Genomic DNA, 21434 nt, shown 5'->3' with positions numbered 1-21434 from the left:
TTCTGGTTAAAAATTTCCAAGCTGACACATGGGATGAAGAAGATTTTAGAAGATGGTTTCCTTAGGGAGAAGGGTGGGTGCTCCACTTCCGTATCAACCTACAGCTTTCCTTCCTGTCTTCTAACAGTGATGAATAATAGATGTGTAGTTTTTACAACAGTGAGTGAAGCAAAACAGGCTTGGAGGTCAGTTGTGCTGAATTGCTGGAAGGTACAGTATATATGCTGAAGAAGAGCATGGAGAAGCCCCAGTCACACTGCTCCACCAATAAAAAAGAAAACTGATCTGAAAAGGAGAGCATGAAAGGGGAGGGGTCCCCAAGTTCTTCTAACTTAATGATACCCACCTCAGTCCTCATGGGGAAAAGGAGAGAGTTAGTATCTAAGGAACAGACTTAAATAATGTCTGGAGCTTTTTTCTGTAGCACTACCATCAGGAGTGGGTTAACCTCTCCTTATTTTTAATTTCAGAGGTTTCACATGAGCTATCCAGGTTGTGGAATTTTTTATTTCCTTCTTTCAACAAATAGTCGGATCACAACCCTGGACTTCAGGAGAGCAGATTTTGGCTTGTTCAGGGATCTCATGGGATATGGTCCTGGAGAGAAGAGGGGTCACTGAGATCTTACTGATTTTTCAAGGATGACCTCCTCTAAGCTTGAGAGTGGCCTATTAAAATGGGCAGGAAATAAACCAAAGGTAGCAGGAGGCCCACACAGAGAAACAAAGAGCTGCTGACAAAGCTCAGGCATGAAAATGATGCACACAAAGGCAGAAGCAGCGTCAGGTCACCCAGGAGGTGTACAGAGACACTGTCCAAGCATGAGAAGATGGTCAGGAAAGCCAAAATCTCACAAGAGACATGAAGAGCTACAAGAAGGGCGTCTACAAGTTTATTGGCAACAAAAGGAAGACTAGGGAAAATGTGGGCCCGCTAGATGAGTGGGGCAGGGGATTCAGTGACAGCAATGTGGAGGAGGCCGAGATACTCAATGCCTTCATCACCCTTAGTCTTTGCTGGTAAGATATGTCCTCAGAAATCCCGGGTCCTTGAGACCAGTGGGAAAGTCTGGAGCAAGGAAGACTTACACTTGGTAGAGGAGGATCAGGTTAAAATACAGGGAATTCTATTTAAACATGAGAAAAAACTTTTTTACTGTGGGGCTTATCAAACACTGGAACAGGCTACTCAGAGGGGTTGTGGAGTCTCCATCCTTGGTAATATTCAAAACCTGACTGGACATGGCACTGAGCAATGTACTCTGGTTGACTCTGCTCTGAGCAAGGGGATATTTGGACTAGATCTCCAGAGGTGCTTTCCAATGTCAACTGTTCTGTGATTTTATGAAATCAGTGTTACTGAAGCAGATGCAGAGTGAAGACCTGAAGGTTTGACTCCAACTTCATATCTTCAGATTAAATGTTGCAGAAGTCTAAGTGCATAACCTTACCCAAGACAGTAGTTACTTATCAAACTGTTGGCATATATTCTTCATTTGATTTGGCATTTCTTATTATATCAGTGGGCCTGCATGTGCCATAAGTAAATACAGCACTGGACATTCCTTGACTTTTGGTAAAAATGCAAACGCCAAAATGCACCACTAGGAAGGGGGGAGGGGAAGGAAGCAGGTGTTGAGAGGTGCCTCCCATGCTATCCCCCTTAATAAAATTAAAATACAGTAATGTTATGAAAAAGTGCAATTGTGCAATTATTACTGAACTGTAATGGTATTTAAATGCAAATTCCCAAACTCGGCACTCTCTTGTCTCCATAGTAATATTCCTTGTCTTGTGTTATTCACACCTTAATATCCTGTGCTGAAAGCACATGCCAGGTCTTACCCATGTAAGCAGGTATACTGAAAAGACTTGTCATATGAACACCATCACCTATATTGACTGGGACACCATCTGTAAATTCTGCGTGGCAAGGCATTTAATCTGCACATGACAAAATCTGCTTCCTTGCTGTGATTTTAATTTTTTTTAAAAAAGGAGGAATAAACGAATAAACTACTGGTAGATTTGGGTAAAATAAGCTACCCTCACTATAATTAGTAATCTTGTGGCACTGAGCTGGGTTATCATTAGTGAAGATACTTAGATCCATTGTTTTCTTATTCTGTTTGAAGGTTGAGTCAATAAATTTTTATGAGCTATAGTTTAGATAATGTTAGGAAATAGCTTGTCTGGAACTAAAATTATCTCATTGTTTGAAACAGGCAGGGACAGGTTTTGGTCTTTTCTGCATTAGTCTGCTATAAAACAGATCTTATCTTTCAAGTATTATGGAACTGAATGTTAAATTTCTGGTTTTATACATGGAAATACAGTAGATCTGGCTTCGTATCTGTGGCTTCATGTGAGTACAATAATTAATGATCTAGCTCATAAGAAGAGAGATCTACGGAAAAAAGCTGAAAGAATGTTTATACTCTGTTGGATTATTTGTTTGGATTGTTTTTTGGTTTTTTTTATGAGATACTCAGGTTTATCTGGGCCAGTATCTTTATGATTGTTAGAAATATGTTTCCTTTGACGTATTCCCATCACAACTGGGATTAACTGCATTCTGGAGGCGGAGCATAAATTCATTTATGCAGTAAATCAGTGGCAGAACAAGACTACAATTCAGGTTTTCTGCATTATCCATCTACCTTGACTTCTAAAAAGCAAATGGTGACTTATTTCTAGCCTTTTTGGATTTATATAGGTGTATAGCCTAAGTCCATGGAAGTTTCCTCCTTTTCAAGAGTCTGAAGAAAACTTTACTTTTTAAAAGAGGATGTACACTATCAGCAAACTGAAATGTACTGTATGTATGGATACCACTAATGAAAGACAACAGCACTTTCTTCACTGAGTGTTTTTTTTCCACTAGTATAATATACTTACTATCTTCTGGTCAGTTATAGTTGAGGAAGAAAATGATTTTCGTGCAGTGTTATTTTGCAGTACTCAGTAGTAGCTGAATCTCAGGGAATTACTGTTCTCATGTGAAATGATGCTCTCAAAGAACAGTACTAACTGTCATAGATCCATGGTTTTAGGCGGTCACTCTTAGTAGGAGTTCACACTCTGTGTTCAAACAAGTTCAGTGTTGTTTGCACTGACAATGTACCAAGTGAGTACTCCACCCAAAAGCAGAGCCAAGGTCTTGGAGAGAACACTGCTGAACAAAGGCACAGTCAGGAAGGAGCTGGAATTTGTGATGTTCAGAACTATTGTTCAGCCCCACCATCTCCATCCCAAAGCCCCCAAATTTTCAAATTCAGGGCTTTGATTCAGGCTGACTTTTCACTGATATTGATTGTTTTGAGACAAAGATTATTTTTTTTCTTTTTTTTCTTCTTCTATCTAGAACTGTTAAAAGAATTCAGCTCTTAGAAGTGCCTCCCTTCTGCTATATATTTCTTAATTGAGTTCTTGGCATAAGGAAGGGAGAAACTATTTCTAGCTATTAGAGTAGCTGTGTGAACTGGGAAAGTCTCCAACCTCTAGAAATATATTTAAAGGCTTCAAGAAGATCCAAATTTCCAAATAATTTTTACTCCTTTGCTTGGTCAGCTGTCAGTATCTGATAAATAGGGTGGGACTATTGTCAATATTTAACAGCTCAACACAAATATTATTCTTCATACATTGTAAAAACAGTATATGAAATGCAAATCAAGTGCTTTATTCTACGGTTTGGTAGTGACAGAAACAAGTGATAAAATCTCTCTTGCCTCCATACAAAGGCATAGAGAAGGAGGAAAAATGTTACCACTGGTAACAGTCTTCCCTGCTGAGAAACAAAACAGCAAGATTCCTCGCTTGTCCCACCTAAAGTCACGTCCCAAGGGGGGTTCTGTGATAGAAGGTTTTTGTGAAGTGTTTCTGAGTAAGAGACAGCAAGGTATGACTATTAATTCAAACCAGATTACCAGTTAAATCTTCAGTAACAGAGCTCCTCCTATGTCCAGCAGCACATCACCAGGACCCCTTGAACTGCTCTGCAGTCATATATTGCAATACAGAACCAAATTATTTCTGGAACTTTCCCTATATTCAGAGAAATTCCTCCACAAAAGCTACCATTTGGCATTAGCTTGCCGGATGGAGCAGCCTGCCCTCTCCATAGTCATGTGCAACATGACTATGGCATTATCCTCATTTAGAAAATCAAGATGCAGTGTAGTCAATGTGAGATGGGCTTAAGGAGTATCAGAAGTAGGCCTGGATGTCACTTCCCAATCCTGTGTTCCAAAATGGTTTCCCGTGATTTTAAATCTTTAGAAACCTATCACTATGTAAATGGTTTGACGCAATAGCCAGGAGATACTACTTTTTTTACTGAAGGAGAGAAAGTGAGTGTAAGATGGCTCAGCCACAGCCACGCTCGGTGAAAACTGAGGTTAACTCACAAGGAAGTACCAGCACCGCTCAGCCCGGCGTGCCTCAGCAATGTTACTTTTGTTGGTAGCTAGATTAAGCCACCACCCACACAAAACAAAGGATAAGGAACAGAGCCAGTTTATTCAGGAGACTTTCAAATCTAGCATTGTTTCAGATATGGCTTTGGTCCAGCGTAAAATGCGTTTTGTGTGTTCTTAGAGCTGCCCTGTAGAGAGGAGCCTGAGGTAGCAGGAAACAGCTCGGTTATTAGAATTGTAGTTTGCCGGTTACTCTGTAAATGAGGGCGAGTAAACCCAGGAAGAAACACAAACAACAGTAAAACATTATTATTCCATTTTGTCCAAAACAGTCAGACTGCTTTACCATTAGTTAAAACTAATTCTTCCTCAAATCCTTTACCAGGATTACTGCACTGTTAACATGTTTCAACTGTCATCCAGAAAGGTCAGATCTCAAGGCCCATTCCATCCTTCTCTCCACCACATGGAGTAGTGCTCCATTGACAACTAGAAAGCTGAGCAATCCTGGCTTCCAGACTGAAGGACAACTTCAGCACACTTTAAGCACACCATGTTCCTATATGCTGGTTCCACTCCTACTTTGTCTTAACTTGCTCATTAGTCACAACAGAGCAATGGTATTGTCTTTGCTCATGAATTCCTTTGAGATCTAACGATAGTACATATTTCTAAATAGGTAAGACATTTCAGACTTAAGCGAATATCACATCAGTCACAAATAGTTCATATAAATAGAAAAATTTTCTCCATACTTAATTGTATGAAAAATCAAATTAAAAAGAAAGAAAAGAGGTAGGGATGGAAAGATTCCCTCTCAGTGAATACAGGCTATATGTGTACCTGAAGTGGTTGCACTGAAATTGCCCTTCAGCTTCTATGAATCAAGTTTGTTCAACCTCCTGTAATTCCCAACACCAAATCTAGCATTACTAGACAGGATGAGATTGTAAGGATGGGGTAAGCATTTAAACTGGACTTTTCCAGATAAAGACTGCAACACAGATGACACGTTATCCTGAATGGTTAAATCCTGTATTGTACTAATTCTGTTGAGAAGTACCGCATTTCAGTCCAACGTTTTCTCTAGCTAGTAACTCACATATGTCTTGCAATATTTGTCTGGTTATTTTAGTGTGGTCTGATTCTGTTAGGGTAAGTCTGCTAATTCTATTCCATTTACTAGCAGCTACAGCTGAGAATATGAGGTTGCTCAAAGGAGAGAGGCATGATATTAATTTTCACTAGTTTATTTCTATAGGATTTCATTATTTGAGAAAACAGAATAATAATGATTTCCTTCAGGAGATATTTATAACCTTTGCAACTTTTATATCATGCGCTAAGATATCAAAGGTTACTATTCAAGTGTTACCAATGAGCCGTGGGGTGCTGGGGAAGACTTTGCGCATGTCCATACACTTCTTGTCAATGAAGAAAGAGTTTGCCTTCACAGAAATTTCATGTTCCAGCTTTGATTTGTTGAGGATCAGCATCTGCAGAGTATCATGGGCTTCTTTCAGACGTTGCTTTAAGGTCTGTAAGGTGTTATCTATAGTGTAAACTTCAGTGACAAGCCTGAAAAAAGAGAAGGGGACAGGTTGCTCACATAACTTTAGCAGTCCCTCACCACATTCCTTTTTTGACAGTGGACAGGTCACACGTTCAGACAGGATTTGAACAGCTGTCTTGGACTGAATCAATATGAAACATATTTGCCAAAATAGCTTGCATAGCACCTGTAAGAAGTGATGATTTCTTGCTTGTGTTGACCTTCAACAGCAGATTAAGCCACTCTGCTTTGATATCTCTTTCTAATTGCTATCCTGTCACTTGCAGCCTCTCATTTGTGTAGCCTCTCTAGGGCTAGCATGGCTGTGTTGAGCACTTGGTCCTGTAGAATACATTTGGGATGGATGTTACTAGAAAGTGTTGGTGTAGTTCATGATAGCTTAAACTTGTGCAGCAGGATGTGCTAAATGGTCTAGATCTGGCACAGAAGCATGTTAATTGGAACAAGAATCACTTGCCAGAATAACCATTGAATGTGGAGCTCTGAAATCAAGATTTTCTGTGAGCTGATATTAGCCACGTTTCTGCCAGTGGCTTATCAATGGAGATGTGGCAAACTTTCTTGTATAGTCACTGAGCTGGTAAACTCTCTTTAACACTGTCAACTTTGCATTTTGTCTAATGTTCTATTAATTGTTCAGTGCACTATGGACTATAAGAAAGATTGATTTTTCCAGAATCCACTTTAACTTTTTTGGGGATAGTCCCAGTTGTTTCAGCACAGAAAAACCAGATTTTATTAATTTGTTTTCTGTCTAATCCCTTCAACTACAAAGTTGGCAGCACACACAGAGAACAAGTGCCAACATCAGCACTTCCTTTTAAGTAAACAGAAAACTCAGATAACATTTACATGTTACAAAGAAGTCCTTCATCTGATACTTTCTTTCCCTATTACAGTTGAGCTATTGGGCTGAATTCCTTCTTGCTTTAAACCATATGAGAGAAATACACTTAAATTATTTAAAAGCAAAAAATCCTTAAAAAGTGAATTAGCAAATGGTTTTACTTTCTTGGATAGGATTTTGTCTCTAACAAAATACATTTTGAGATGTGAGCTCAACCAAAAACCGTTATAGAAAAAAGTCTCCAAATTTCAAATACCATGTCAGAATTTCTATTTCTAATTGCAGTTATGATGAACATAACATTCAATGATTTGGGTCAGCTAAAGCATCCAACATATCCTGGTCTGGATTAGGGACCTGTGGTAGAGCAAAATTCATATGCATTGGAGGAAGGAGAACAGGATATGCTAATTATCTGTCACTATAACTACATCTAGTAAACAGTGTACTTCTATAAATGTTTTGGTTAAAATATTAGGAAACATATTAGACTGACAGAAAACTTGGATGTATGTTAAGCCTAAAATACTTCCAAATAGCTGTGCAACACTGTGAAGCTCTCATATAACCTAGAAACTAGTAGGAGTTAGATTGGTTCAGAACCCCTGTGTACTTCTTGTTTTTTAAGTATGTCACGTTAATGTCCTTTCAGTATAATTGTAGAAAATATTCAAAGACATTCCAGTGTCTTCAAATGAAGCTTCCAAACTTTTTTAGACAGGACCCTTTGGAACATCAACAGCATCACTGGCAATTGTGGGAAGAAGGGATAATGTGACACTCTGCATTTTTCATCCTAAATTAGACAAGCTTTATATCTCTGATACATGCAAGCCTGCTGACTGGACTGATATCAATCATAATGCTGCAGACACTTTTGTGGAAGAGATCTTCAGGGAGCAGATAGAGAGAGAACAAGACTCAGAATGAGTATAAAACTGGAGTTGTGTATTAACATTCAAGGCCACCTTGTTTTGTTTTGTTTTGTTTTTAATAAAATGCTGATACTGGCTTATTAGCATACCTAACTGATGGTATGGTGGTAACTGAAGTGGCAAATGATCTGCTCCTGTAGTAAATGTAACTAAGTGAATGGTACAGTGTAATCAGGAGTTTTTCTGGTTTCTCACAGCTGAACTTCTGCATCTAGAACAGGCATGATTTATGTGATACGAAAAAGCCACGTGAATAAAACTATCCAAATGGGTATAAAAGAATTCAGATCCAAAACAATATTTTGTGACAGAATGGATGTGGAGAGCAGAGCATGCAGTTGAAGAAATCTAATATATGGATACGCCAAAGGAAATGTCAAGATCCGATTAAGGAGGTATGAGGCTGAAAAAAAGATATATTGCATTGTACAATTTATGGTTTAAGGAGTTAGAAAAAGTGAAAAGATGGCAGTAAAATAAACTATGATTTATTGCCACTTCCTTGTTTGAATAGAAGCTTTTTGAGCTGATGAAATGCTGTTTAGGAAAAATAACATAAATACTCAGTTTAAGTATTATGTACTTCATTAATCTCATCGTATGTGAAGCTGTTGTATACAGTGCAATTTTGCTAGAGACAAAAATAAAAACAGTAGTTTTCTACTTTTCATAAAAATATGGAAAATTCTTTTACATATTGAATTTCAAACCAGCTATGGGAAGTGAAATTCACTCCAGCTATGGGAGGAACCCTGGTGCAGTATTTCTTGAGAAAACCCCCACAAAACATTTTGAGGACAGTATTTTAAATAAGATACCCTCAATAGGGTTCTTCTGGAACAGTGATGTGTTCCAGCTGGATTAGGGGGAGATAAATGGGATTAAAATTCAGAAGACCCTTCTTCAGTCATTAGGGCAGGGAGGCTAGTATATCGGACATCATCTTGTATATCCAGAAAGACACAATACACACTATATACAATGGACCATAGCACAGGGATCACCAAGCTGATGCCAACATGCGCTGGGAAGCCCCCACAGCTATATAACCAAAATGTATGCCAAATGAGCTAACCTGTACCAAGATGACACTGGAGTCACTATATAGTTGGAAAGTAGTTGAGGCAGTGAGATATGCTGCCTCATTGTTATTTGCAATTAACTTTTTAAGGAGCCTTACTATTAGATGTTTTTTTGCATCAAAAGACAGAATTTTGTCTGGGATAACATGTTTCTAAAATTAGGTATTTCCTAAAGTGAAATCTTGTGTTTCATACAGAATGGAATTAAAATCAATTCCCAAGTCCCAACTCAGACATGAGAATGAATTGCAAAAGATATCAGCCACCAACAAGCAATTGAGCTCTTAACTGTCCTGGGAGAGGGACTCTAAAGGCAGTTACACATATTGAACATTAGATGTTTTGGCCCATTATTTCAATGTAGCTACTTGGATTTCACTTCTTTCTCCCAGAACTTGTTTTGCAATATATTGAATACAATTCTAATCTCATCAAACTGATTCACACAGAGTGGCTGATGGAGGAAGGGACAGAGTAATCTGGCCTTCACTTACTGAAACTGAGGTGCATCACGGCACAGTTCTACATTGGGTCGTCTAGTTCTTCCCTCCAGGCGGGTCTGAGCCACTTTCAGTGGGTACTCCTTTGCCTTTATGGATCTCTCCAGTAACAGGATTGTATCTTCTGTCTGGAAGATTTCCTGAAGTATCTGAACAAAGCAGAACGTTTTTGTAAGCCTCATGTGCATACAAAATCAGAACTCACCTCTGCTTTTAAACACTCCTATTAGAACTGCTTCCATTCTGGCATGTCATTTTGCTTAATTTAGGGGAGGAGAGTACTATAAACTCACATCAGTCAGATGGATTTCTATAATGTTGGCTTGATCTTGACATTTCTTTAAAAGGACATATGGTAATTAAATCTCATAGGAGAGCCAGAAGGAGGGGGCTGTACAGTCATACATCATGTGAAAGCATTTAGTGAAGTTGTTCCTGGAAAACAGGTGAACAATTTCCACTAAGAAATGCACCATCTCTTTTCTATTATAAAACTAAGAAATTTGTAGGCCAATTGGAATCTAAATTTATTACAAGCAGAAGAGAAGCACTGAATTATTTTGATGGGGGAAATTCCAACTGTGTTTTTGTGACAAAGCCATTTTCATAGAGACAGTGTTTATAGCTCTACAGGGACTTATTTACATTTTGCTTCATTATCTAATTTTTCTCCTAAGTAAAAAAATCTGCTGCTTGATCTATGAACATTTTGCAACGGTAAAATTCCAATAAACTGTCATTTTCATTTAAACCTTCATTCAATTCTTATTTCCTCTTGCCTCATAAAAATTCAAAAGCAATCAAATATGTCCCTTCTGAAATTATTTCATACACCAAGTATTTTGGGGGCATTTGGTGCAAGAACACATGAACATAAGTCATATTTTCATAATGAAACTAAATTCACAGTTTTGAAAACTAGTGGGAGCTGTAGAGGGAAGACCAACTTCCTTTTAAAGGCTTATTTTCAGTAAATGAGTAAGATACAAAGTGAAACATCACCAAAAAGGAGAGACCCATGGAATTAGTATAGAATAGTTTTTAGTTGCAGTGCATGTTATCAAATTATCCATGAGAATCCTGTAAGTGCTTCTTAGGTGTTTTAATCTGTATGAAAATATGAGAGAAATTGCAAGGGAAAAGTTTTGCTTAGTCTTAAAAAAGAAAGAAAAAAAATAAAGGAGAAAATGTTTATATACAGGTAACATTTCCCAGCCCATTGATTATTATGTTACTTTCATTTATCAGGATTCATTACAGCCAATGTGGTGAGCCTGTTTAAGTTTTTCCTGTAGACAGCTTTAAAATGGAAGAGAACAAATTGAACTAATGTAGTTTCTCAGTCAGTCTACTAAAATCAATGTAACTTGAATTTTAACAATCACTAAAATGGCATAATGTGATTTAAATTATGCTGCTATTTAGATCTTGCCTACACACTAAGTTGTACCAGGTTTGCTAATGATGTGTGTGGTTTGAAAATTGAATTAGTTCCTGCTGCTGAAAGGTTATTTATAGACAAAACCCAAAGCATTAAGGATGCCAGGAACCTGCACCCCAGTCCAAATCCTTAAGGGCTTGTTGACACTGTATAGAAGAGCAACGTGAGAGATCTCCTGGCTAGCACTGTCCAAACCAGTTCAACCTTACAGCAATACAATTTTCCAATAGATGAATCATCTTGGACCCTGAAGCAGCAGCATATGAACATGACTGTACTGATCTGAAGCCAGGTCTCCACGCTGTACTGAGCCCTTTGGGTCCAAGGTTGGTTCTCACAGAGCTAGCCTGAGAGCATCTTCACCCAAAAAAAGAAGCCTTTATTGCTTGTAGACTGCAGGTAAAAAAATCTGGTTATGAAGGGAACACAGTACTGAAAAAAAGTGAAGCTAATGGTAATAAATTTCTCCCTATAATTTTATTCTGCAGTGCTTCCTTCTTAATTAGATAATTATGAGATTAGATAAGCTAGCTGTGTTTCAGAGGAAATATTTATGCAGGTAATCCAGTGAACTTTGGTAGCTCTTTGTTTCACAGAGGAACTACTTGTCATAGAGTGTGTTGTTAGATACATCGTTTTACATCTTGTCTACAATTTTACCAGTTACACATACTTATTTCTTTAGATAAAAACCAAGGGGAAGAGACTTAATGAATTTAAATGTCTTCATTATGCAATGCATCAAGCCCACATCCTTCCTTTTCCGTGAAAACACTAATGATTTGGGTCCTCTGCTGCTCAGAAGCAGAATTTTAGTAGTTTGTGCTGCTGTCAGAACTTTGCTATTTATAACCTCCCTATGAGAATCTGGTGTGTGTTCATCTGTAGATGACAAAGGTGAGGTCCAGCTCTGAGGTAGGCTGCTGGTGATTAAGGGGGTGTATGTCAGGGAGAGTTTTACAAGCCTGTCAGTCTGATCCTTTGCTCCCACTGTTCACCTTCATTGCTCACCAAAACCATCAACCTGTGGGGATGTACCGAGGCTGTGAGGCAAAGAATACACAGTGCTTTGAGGTCACTTGCTGCTTAGCAGGGTCCTCCTTTCCTGTGTTTATGTTACAGCTTCTGTCAGTACAGCAATGTTTCCCATGCTACGCCTTACTGCGTGCAGGCGAGCCAAATTCACTGTGGCGTAGTTCTGTTACCTGCAGTGAGGTATTGTGAGGGTGTTGGCCTCTTAGGTTAATTCTGCTTACAATTTGGAGCAAGTTGTAAGCAGATTTATTGCTTTTTAATAAAAAGTGTAATTCAAACTAAAACCAATGAAACAAAGCAGCACGTGTTTCAGCCCAGTAAGAATTGGACAAAGTTATGTCTCAATTTCAGAAAGGATTGAGTGGGATATTTGTTTTCTACTTATGGTAGAACAGAAGACTTCCACTCTCAGTTCAGACTCTGGGTAGGACCTTTGTGGTTCAGACTTCAAGCTTTACTGGTAGTAACGCTTTCTCTCTTTGGCAGCAGTTGGAAATGGTGATTCACCTTTGTGGAGCAAATCTATCAGTAAAACAGCACAATTAAAGCAGCCCAGAGCACTTCACTAGAAATGAACCATGACTGAAACCAGCTCCCCAGAGTGATGCTGCAGTTCACAAATGTGTTTGTGTTATGGTAAGCATGTAATGTGCTGATACTTTCTGTCCTGTGATAATATGAATCAAAACAATTTAATTTATTCAGTGAGTGGAGTTAGGTTACAAGCTCTCTTACACTTAATTAGTGCTAATTGTTCTAACCAGGTTAGAGAAGAGGATACAATTAATATTTTCTGCAAGAAATTTTTTTTTCCTGCCCTCATTTTCTTTGAAAACAGTATGGGTATCTCATGTTTATGCCACACATAGAAGGAAAGCAGGAAGCTACCAAAGGGGATGCAGCACATGCACAGAAACATACCGAGCAGGCTGTGGAAGCATTACACAAATTTATAAGAGGACCAGGGATGAAATTTAGTAGTCTTCAGTATTTTAGAGAGCAGTGCCACTCCTATGCCACAAATCCTTATTATATAAGGATTGCTTATAGCAAACCATGGCTATTCCAGTACTATGTGACAATGCTTCTGTAATGGTTGGGCACCCTATACTCTCTTATTGTGCTTGCATGAAAAAATAGATTACCTATTGGGTGTTTTTTAAGATGCAGAAGGAAAAAGCTGATTCTAGTACAGACAACGTTGACCAGGTTGCCCATGTATAAACTGTCCTCAGTCTCTTGGAAAGGCCATTTTCATTAAGCTCAGCTAGCAGAGAGAACTGTAGAAGAGTGGTTTTCTGAACCCACTCTTTTCTCAGATATTCTTCTGATGCATTCATATGTGGCCACAGTGCAAGTACAACCACCAGACCACACACCCATGTATTTCAAATTCAGTACCAATATTTCAAGCGCATGAATGTTGGTAATCATCAAACCTGAGGTTTGTTTCTGTTCCTTTACAGCACTCGTAGTGCTGTCTTGTCAGACAGCACCTGGCCAGGCCTCATTGCCCACTATACACGTAGCAAACACATAGGTGTTCCCTTAGTGACACAGAAGCAGGAGACTGTATTGTCCTCTTTTTAGAATACTAAGTCATGTATGCACTTCCCCCATAAATAATGCCACATAACTGGCATAGGACAATGGTAGTCTTGTATCTAGAAGTGATTCAAAGTATTTAGAGCTTGCACAGCCTGCAAATTCACACAATGTTAATGTTCGAAAAGGGCAAGCTCTGAAGTCTACATAGAAAATGTTTCTCTTTATTGAGAATCCAGTAGTTCATTAGTCATGAAAAGAGAGCTTTCATCTAAAAATCACTGAAAACACAGTTTTATGTCCAACCGTTACAACACTTTCTGTTGGTACAATGTGCAGTAACTAAACTCTCGTGCTACACAGCTTCACTAGGTGCTCTGGTCTCCTGCTCATAAAGGTAGGAGTAGCCTGCAAGCACATTATGCACAACCAACGCAATTGATTAGTGCTCCTGAGCAAAACCCTCATTCATTCACTAAAGAAAAATATTGTTTAAACCTGCCTGTGAACTCAAAATTCAAACATGAAACTATGCATCCATCTTTAAGCCGTGCTTGGCTGCATGTAAGTGGATGTGGTTTAGGTTCATTGTGCATTCTCAAATTTTTTTTTTTGAAGTGCTGTCATTTAAGACATACAAAGAAAAATGGCCTTGGGGGAACCACCTCCAACGCATCACAGAAGCTTTGTACAAACAGTTTTCGATTATTCATTCTGGCCACACATTGGATAAAGTGATTTAGATAATCTGCTATACATAAACGGATTGGTGGGGAGGATCACCAGATAGTGTTGCACCAGTCTACATCATTTCTGGATAACCTCCAAAGGCAGGAAGTGAAAACAACAAATGCTGAGCAGCATGTTCCTAAGAGAGCATGGTGAGGCATTGGCTCAGGCAGCTGCCCATCCGGAAACTTTCCCTTCCAGGACATGAGTAAAGGTTTGTGCTGCAGCATTCTTGAGAGCTTGTAGAAAACTGTGCTCCCGCTGTGCTTTCACTTTACCAAGGCCATGATTTTTATAGGCTGGATACAGTCAGACTGAGAGAAAGAGCTGCTGAAGTCACACATGTTTCATCATGTAATCAGGGTCGTCTTATGTGCAACATAAGCATTTTTAAAATACTACAGTCTGACAGCTATCCTTGTTTCTTTGTTGTTTCCAAGGTTTTCTCGGTGTTTAGTATCCAAATCCAAAAAGCAGCAGCCAGGTCATATGGTGGGAGGAACATTCTTGTGCCTCCTCATTTTGTAAATTTCTTTATATTTAATATTTTGCCTTTCAGTTTTTTTTAATTTTTTTCATTCGTGTTTTCATATTTCATCCAAATTATTTTGTAAAAGTTACATTTGTTGAGGTTATCGTACTTAATTGAATAAACAGTGTAATTGTGACTGATTTCACAATGAATTTTAGGGTATATGACCACATTATTTCAAAGTAAAACTATGATATCTTGCAATCTTTGGAATACAAGTATAACCCAGATCTCAAATCTGAAATTAATTTGGACCTGACAGTTTTTATTGTCATGTCGTAGACAAATTCTTGATAGAGATTGTCATGCCCCTTGCTCATGTTGTTTTTAGGACTTGTTTGTTTATTTTGAAGTTTCATTGCAGGTCACTGTTTTATGACTTATCAAGTTTTGTTTTGTTTTTAATCAGATGGTTGTGGGGAATAGTCCAGGAATCTCTTAAGAAAAGCACATTTACAAGACAAAAAAACACATTCCTCATCAGAATGTGACATCAGCAGGTAATGCATTCAGATAATTTAACTGCACTGAAGCAGAATTAGAATCATTCTGAGCAGTAACTTTTGTGCATTTGTTGTGTGTGCTCATACGGGATGACTGAGTTTCATAGAGAAGAGAAGTAACAGTTTAGTCTGTGCCAAGAGAAAAGATCTTCAAACCAAAGCATTGCACAATTCATCAAGCATAGCAGGCGTGGGGAGATTGGTCTGGATTTGGGAATATTGCAAGCTTTTATTTATAAAGCTTCATAACAATGTGAATAGGGCTGGCATAAATACAGATCTGAAAGCTAAAGTATATTATAAATTCTATGTGTGCTAAAGGCTACATATCAAATCCCCAACATTTTCTTTATAACTGTCTTAAACACGACGTTTTCACAGAAAAGAAGAAACTATCAGAATGTAAATACTATACTTTTAAAACAAAGAAGGCTTCAAATACACATCTGTACATTGAATCTGTGTCCTTACACAGGTTGGTCTATGCAGCATAGATTGAAACAGAGGACCTAGGGACCCTGAGCCTTTCATTTGGTCAGTATAACAATTTACAGTCTTATAAAAATCCTCCTTCCACTGAATTCCAGTATCCTTTTTTTTACTTTAATCTCTGAAAATAATCCAATCAATTTCACATTTATATGCAATCAGTTTCTATTTAACTTTTCCACTGGTCCTAAAAATGTACAAAATGCTTATTTTAAAACAGCTTTATTAAAATTAAAGGGGGAGAAAAACATGGGATCATTTAACTTGGCCTGGATTTTCTAAAATATTTTCAAAATAACAGAGGAAGCCATAATTATACATAAGAAAATGCTTAACTCTTTGCATACCTCCTTGCTACACTTTTAACTATTGAAGAATGAGCGTAAGCCTCAGAGTTCTGCTGTATGTCTTCATTTTACACTGTATCATGTTTTCACATGCTGCAGGACCAGCAATTTTAGAGTGCATCATCATTTAGGAGAATAAAATAAAACGCTATGTTATTAATGTGTTTTTGCTAAATGTGGTCAAAATAACAATAAAACAGGCAGTTTGGGCCTTGTGCATGCTCTGTTTTGTCTCAAGTTACCGCATCTGAGAGAAGGGTATACATCCCTTTAACAAAGAGAAGATGTCTCTAGAAAGAGATGGTGCCAGAGAGAAACAGCTATGGCTCATGCAGCTGCTCTGTAATACTGATTCTTGTCAGGAATGAGATTCTTTCCAGTCATTAATGAAGTCTCAACCAAGTCACAGTAAGCTAAATTTGCCCTGACTTTAGAGTCAATGCAATGTGTTTGTCTCATGACCCTTTGGAGCCTGAAAATGCTTCTTTTCTAGAAAAGCTACTACATATGCCCATCTCTGTTTCCCGCAAGACAGCCCTTTCTGAGAATAAGGAACAGTTTTATAAATATATATGAGCACTGCTGCCTTGAACTAAATCCTGTTTGCTCTGCCAAGCCTATGAATTGCCCAAGTGTGGACGGGTTGCAGAGGAGGGAGCAGTAGTAGTAGCAACCACCTCGTTTCTCACACATAAATGTTGTGGCAGAAAGAAGTTACGCTGAGGAGCCAGGCTTTTCCTACATGGTCTTTCCACTTGCCCATAGTTCGTACTCTGATGTAGTCTATGCAAGTCTTTATGATTTCATGAGATTAAGCAACAATTTTAGGAGAGAGAAACCTGGTTTTGTCTTCAAGTGAGTGCCTTAGCCTTCATCTGTAATTTCTCTTGGTTTGTAGGCAAAAGTCTATTCCTAGCTTAAATAACTATTTCCTCCTTCAAACAGGTTTTTCCAGGCAAGTTTGAGCTGTCTACACCAACCAGCACGCACCTTCCCAACCACTTCTGAGTCACTATTCATTAATCTTCTGAAAACTTTACTCTCAAACAGGTTCCAATATTAAATGATAAGACTAACTGTATACCCAGCCACCATGAATGGGCATGAAAAACTGTAAATAACTGAGATTTTAAGGCATAAAAAAAGGAAGGGGAAAAAAGCGATCAACAAAAACATATTTTTAAAGTTATGTGAGGACACATTGGGGTCTGAGATGAAAGCCTTTGTGGGGCAAGTGCCACAGGGAAAGTACTCCCTCTGCTATACGCATACTTCTTCCTGCAGCTCACAGCACTTGCTGCACCTCTCTTACATGCTTCTTGCATGGGTACCTCCCATCATATTTTAGTATTTCTTTATGTTCCTGTTCAGAGGAATAGGCTGTGTCCTTTCCAACAGCCATAGGAGGGCTCCTTTCAGAACTTCTCAGGTAAGAAGTTTGAAAACTATTTCAGAGGCTGGTAGGCAGTTTCTGCTTTTATTGCCACCGAGGTTTTCCTGGCTTTCATTCTATATTTTATGCTAGTTGTAAAATTAAGTAGGTTCATCCCTTGAATTAGAAGTTGTGTAAATATAAAATGTATTCAATTCTTCTAGCCACCATATAAACATACTCAATAGTTGCTAAGATGGGAAAGTTTTTTTCTTAAATTTATAAATAAATTTAAATTTAATAAAAATAATGTGTAACATATGGAGACTCTGAGGGGGTAACTTATTTAAGAGATGGGGTAACTTACTAAAATAAAATACTGTAGATTCTTCAGGTATAGAGTAAAAATATACCAGACAAAAAGGAAAGTGAGAGTTAATTTCCATCACATATTGCTGGAATATACTGCCTTTTCATACCCCAGGAGTAAAAAAAAAAAAAAAAAAAAAAAAAAAAAGAGCTGTTTCTAAAAGCAGACATTCTCAGTGAACAGAGAGAGTGGAAATACTCAGAATCATGGCTACTTGTTTATTGCAGTGGGTGGTTATTTTTTTGTGGTTTTACTAAACATGTACCTGTTTTTCTAGCATCTTTCTGATCCCTGTGCTCTTGGGTAGTGGAATAGCAAGGTTTGCCTGAAGGGTGGTGCTGGGCACTCTGCCTCTGGGCATAGAAACACTTCGAGCACAAGTACAGGTGTTGGAGCTGGCAGGGATAATCTGTTATTTAGGTATGGTATAAATACTGGACTACATAAACATGTCACTTGCTGTCTGGTCTGACTGATTCCCAGCACTAATGTACATAAACATCTTGCCCTATTAGTTATTTCCAGGAGACTGAAGCCAAGGTAACTATTTATGTTAATATTAACTTTATGGAAAAGAGATGCAAACATATTAATGAGGGGCTGGCACCATGATTAAAGGTTTTCCTTCTTTTCCTAAAGATTTGTGTACTTTTACACCAGATGTAAAATATATTTACCATAATGTCTCTTGGCATAAACTGAGTGTTTCTAGAGGCATGCTGAAGACAACGTACCACCCTCTTCTACACTGAATTGTGTACGCTATATTTTCTGTTCACCAGCCTAAAAGTCTGGTCCTAGAGCAGCTCTGAGCCTGACCAGAGCCATACGTTGTGATTGGACACTTGCAGAGTTTGCATCCCCAAACAACCACATGCTCTGTGAGCCCAGTGATGATGAAACACAGTGGAGCTGTAATACCTTCTTTGGTTTGTGATCTAACCCTTGCCAAATACCTAGCTAGGGCTTCTGAGCTTCTGCTTCCAGCACCTCATATCTCCAGGATTCTGCTATCCAAATTCTGGATGAATATTACATTGTTATGACCAAGATTAATCCCAGAATCAAGGAAGAGAAATTAACCATAGACTTGTGCATTTGGGACAGAATGGAAATGGGACATTTTCAATCTTAGGGTCAGAAAGCAGTCTTAGTTATGCACTAAGTCTGCACTGCCTGCAGGTCACTAGTCTATCCTGTAGAAATTCCTCTTTGTAAGCTAGTGCCTGTAGAGAGATCAAAGCTTTCAGGGAGAACAGTGATCTTGATTTTGAGTTCCTGGTGCTAGTGAAGCCATCTATCTGTAGTAAGCTGTTGCAGCGATGAATTCCTTTGCTCTGCAAAATAAGGACTTACGTTTTCCATCTAGATTTGTCTGGCTTTTGTTTCGCCACTGATTCTTCTTTTGGTTTTGTCTGCTTAAGCAAAAAGTCTTCTATTGTGATTCTTTCATCTTCTGTATAGATACTTGTGGATTTAGCAAGTTCTCTGCCCCTGCCTTACTGTTATTTGGATAAGCTAAATAAAGCAGTGTCATCTGGTGCTACTAATATCACCTTTTTCAGCCTGCTAAAGAGAAAGTCAAGGAACTTATTCTACCAATTGCTTGCTTTCCAGTCCTTTAGTCATTCTTGCAGCTGTGATGACCTCCAGGCTTTGGACTGGCAGTAGGAAATGCTTGCTCGCACATACTCAGTTTGATTGCCACTGTAAAGATTGCAAAACGTCATAGTCCTCTAGAAGAAAATCAAGCAAAAGTGGGCCGGGAATAATTTTACATAGAAGCTCTACAGTGAACTGGACAGGGATGCATATAAAACAGGTTTTTAAAGACAGCATTTCCCTTCTGCATTTGATAGTTTCCTGTTCAAAATTATACAAAAGCAATTTAAGCCCTTTTTACTGTTCCCCTATGCAAATCACTTCCCAGAATTCTGATAGAGTTGGGGTTGTCAGCTTCACCAGTCAGCTTCCCCAAAAGAAGTGGCAGGCAAGACAAGCCAAATAGCAGACAATGAAAATCTGAAGTGAACTCAGACAATTTCCTGAATACATCAATGAAGTGAGAGCAGACAGCAGCTGGACTGCGGATGCAAAAAAGCAAGTGAGAATCACTGACAACCAATGCTCTTTGGAGACTTCCCTTGTGCTGACTTGGTTACTTGATCTGAATTTGGAGCCTGTTCAGTATTGGAATTCAGACCAAACTCCAAGTAGAATAAAGGGTAAAAATACATCTGATCTACCCCAAGACAAGACGTCTGTAAGTTGCTAAACCATCCCTCTAACTAAATGCAAATTGTTGCAGGTTTATAGTAAAACATATGATGGGACAGGTGAGATATATTATAAAATGATAGTGTATGCATGTTTTCATCACATGTGTTGTCTGATGACTAGAAATTGAAGGCATTTGGTCTTGTTTGGACTGTTTTAGACATGAAAAAGAGGCAAAGGCTGTGTGCTAAGCAGCATGAATATTGGGGTTTGAGAAAGTTATTTAAGGAGCAAAAAATCTGTTTTTCAAATGCCTACCAGGAAAAGTTCTTAGGTGCATCTCTTGGCTTACCTGGATTGGAAAGTGTGTACAGTTAAGGCAAACTAGCTGAAGTCTTTTTCTGAAGACTGTATTTTGTTCATGGGCTTCTAAATAGTATGTGTGAACACTCTATAGTGTGAACATAGATCAAATTCTATGACAGAACCTCAATCAGTTACAATAGAAAAATTCTCAGTTCTATTATTCAATTATATTTTGGTAACTCAAGGTAAACGGTGCAGGAAAGTGTTAGAAACTGAGGTGCAAGTCCACCAGCAGTACTAGAAGCAGTCAAAATGCTTATCAAAACAGATGGGCTGCTGTGCAGTTATTACTCTGAGACTTGTACAGTTTGTAACCTGAAATGGAGACATCATGTCATTGATGGAGAAGGTCTTGGCAAAACTCCTGGCATAATGCTTAATAGAAGTAAAAACAGGATACCTTCCTCAGGTAAATATATTCTGTGTACCTTTTGGTATATAGAACACACTTGTCTAGACATCAGGGAAGACAATACCCTAGAATAAAACTAAACTGAATAATAATGGATCACTGTTCTTCTTTATGTTTTGTTTATATGAGAAATACAAATTTGGTGGTACTTAGGAGGAGAAGGAAGTGCTGGAAGGACTGCTGTAGATTGTTCATACAGAGCCTTTGATAACATAACTGTTATCAACTACTGTTGAACTAGAATATCAACCCAGCAACCTTCTCCTGAACAGCAGTCCTGTGAAGGGCTGCTGCAGACAATAGCACCCAGGAAAGGTAGTGTATGATGCAATATGTGCAAATGCCTGCTAAGAGGAAAATCCTAGCCCTTTAGAAGTAACTAGTATAGCAAACTGCACATGGAATTCCTTAGCTTGCCTGGGTAAATTCAGAACTAACTAAATCTTGTTCATTCCTGTATTTTTATTCCCGTTTATTGTGTTCCAAGCTATAAATGAATTGCACTCTGCTTACATAATCTCACATGTGATATAATACTGTCATCAAGCAAGGGAAAGAAAGGCAGGAAGAGAAAGGCCCTTTACCATTTGAGTAAAGCAATGCAAGAATGTTCCAGTATATCATTACCAGAGCAATGCCCATGTTCCTTTTGGTGGTGGATGTCCCTAAATGAGTTTGAAGGAATGACAGTCTTGCACAGAAAGTCAGGACTGTAAACATGT

The 21434-nt window shown here is 38.4% G+C and overlaps 1 protein-coding gene and 1 long non-coding RNA gene across 7 annotated transcripts in view; one reads left to right on the top strand and one right to left on the bottom strand.

Annotated features, from left to right (window-relative positions):
• Positions 1-21434, top strand: part of LOC142045437 (uncharacterized) — a 92970-nt gene that overhangs the window by 60379 nt on the left and 11157 nt on the right. For 4 of the 6 annotated variants that reach the window (XR_012654593.1, XR_012654592.1, XR_012654591.1 and 1 more), the window contains 3 exons: positions 7970-8167; positions 12317-12466; positions 15046-15136. This is a non-coding gene — a long non-coding RNA (uncharacterized LOC142045437). Of the gene's footprint in view, positions 1-7969; positions 8168-12316; positions 12467-15045; positions 15137-15614; positions 15674-21434 lie in introns of all 6 variants that reach the window. The other 2 variants (XR_012654589.1, XR_012654590.1) reach the window with 2 other exon arrangements.
• The window catches only part of TEKT5 (tektin 5), a 31344-nt gene continuing 15577 nt past the window's right edge, over positions 5668-21434 (bottom strand). Inside the window, exons 8-9 of the mRNA XM_075058951.1 lie at positions 9349-9503; positions 5668-5995 (exon numbers count right to left, since the gene is read on the bottom strand). Of these exons, the coding sequence (XP_074915052.1) occupies positions 5782-5995; positions 9349-9503 (369 nt within the window). The 3' untranslated portion in view covers positions 5668-5781. The remainder of the gene's footprint in view (positions 5996-9348; positions 9504-21434) is intronic.

The sequence above is a fragment of the Buteo buteo genome, chromosome 27 (genome assembly GCF_964188355.1).
Source record: "Buteo buteo chromosome 27, bButBut1.hap1.1, whole genome shotgun sequence".
In the NCBI taxonomy this organism is placed as follows: domain Eukaryota; kingdom Metazoa; phylum Chordata; class Aves; order Accipitriformes; family Accipitridae; genus Buteo; species Buteo buteo.
The sequence above is the reverse complement of the archived record's forward strand: the minus strand, read 5'-3'. Positions and strand labels throughout refer to the sequence as shown.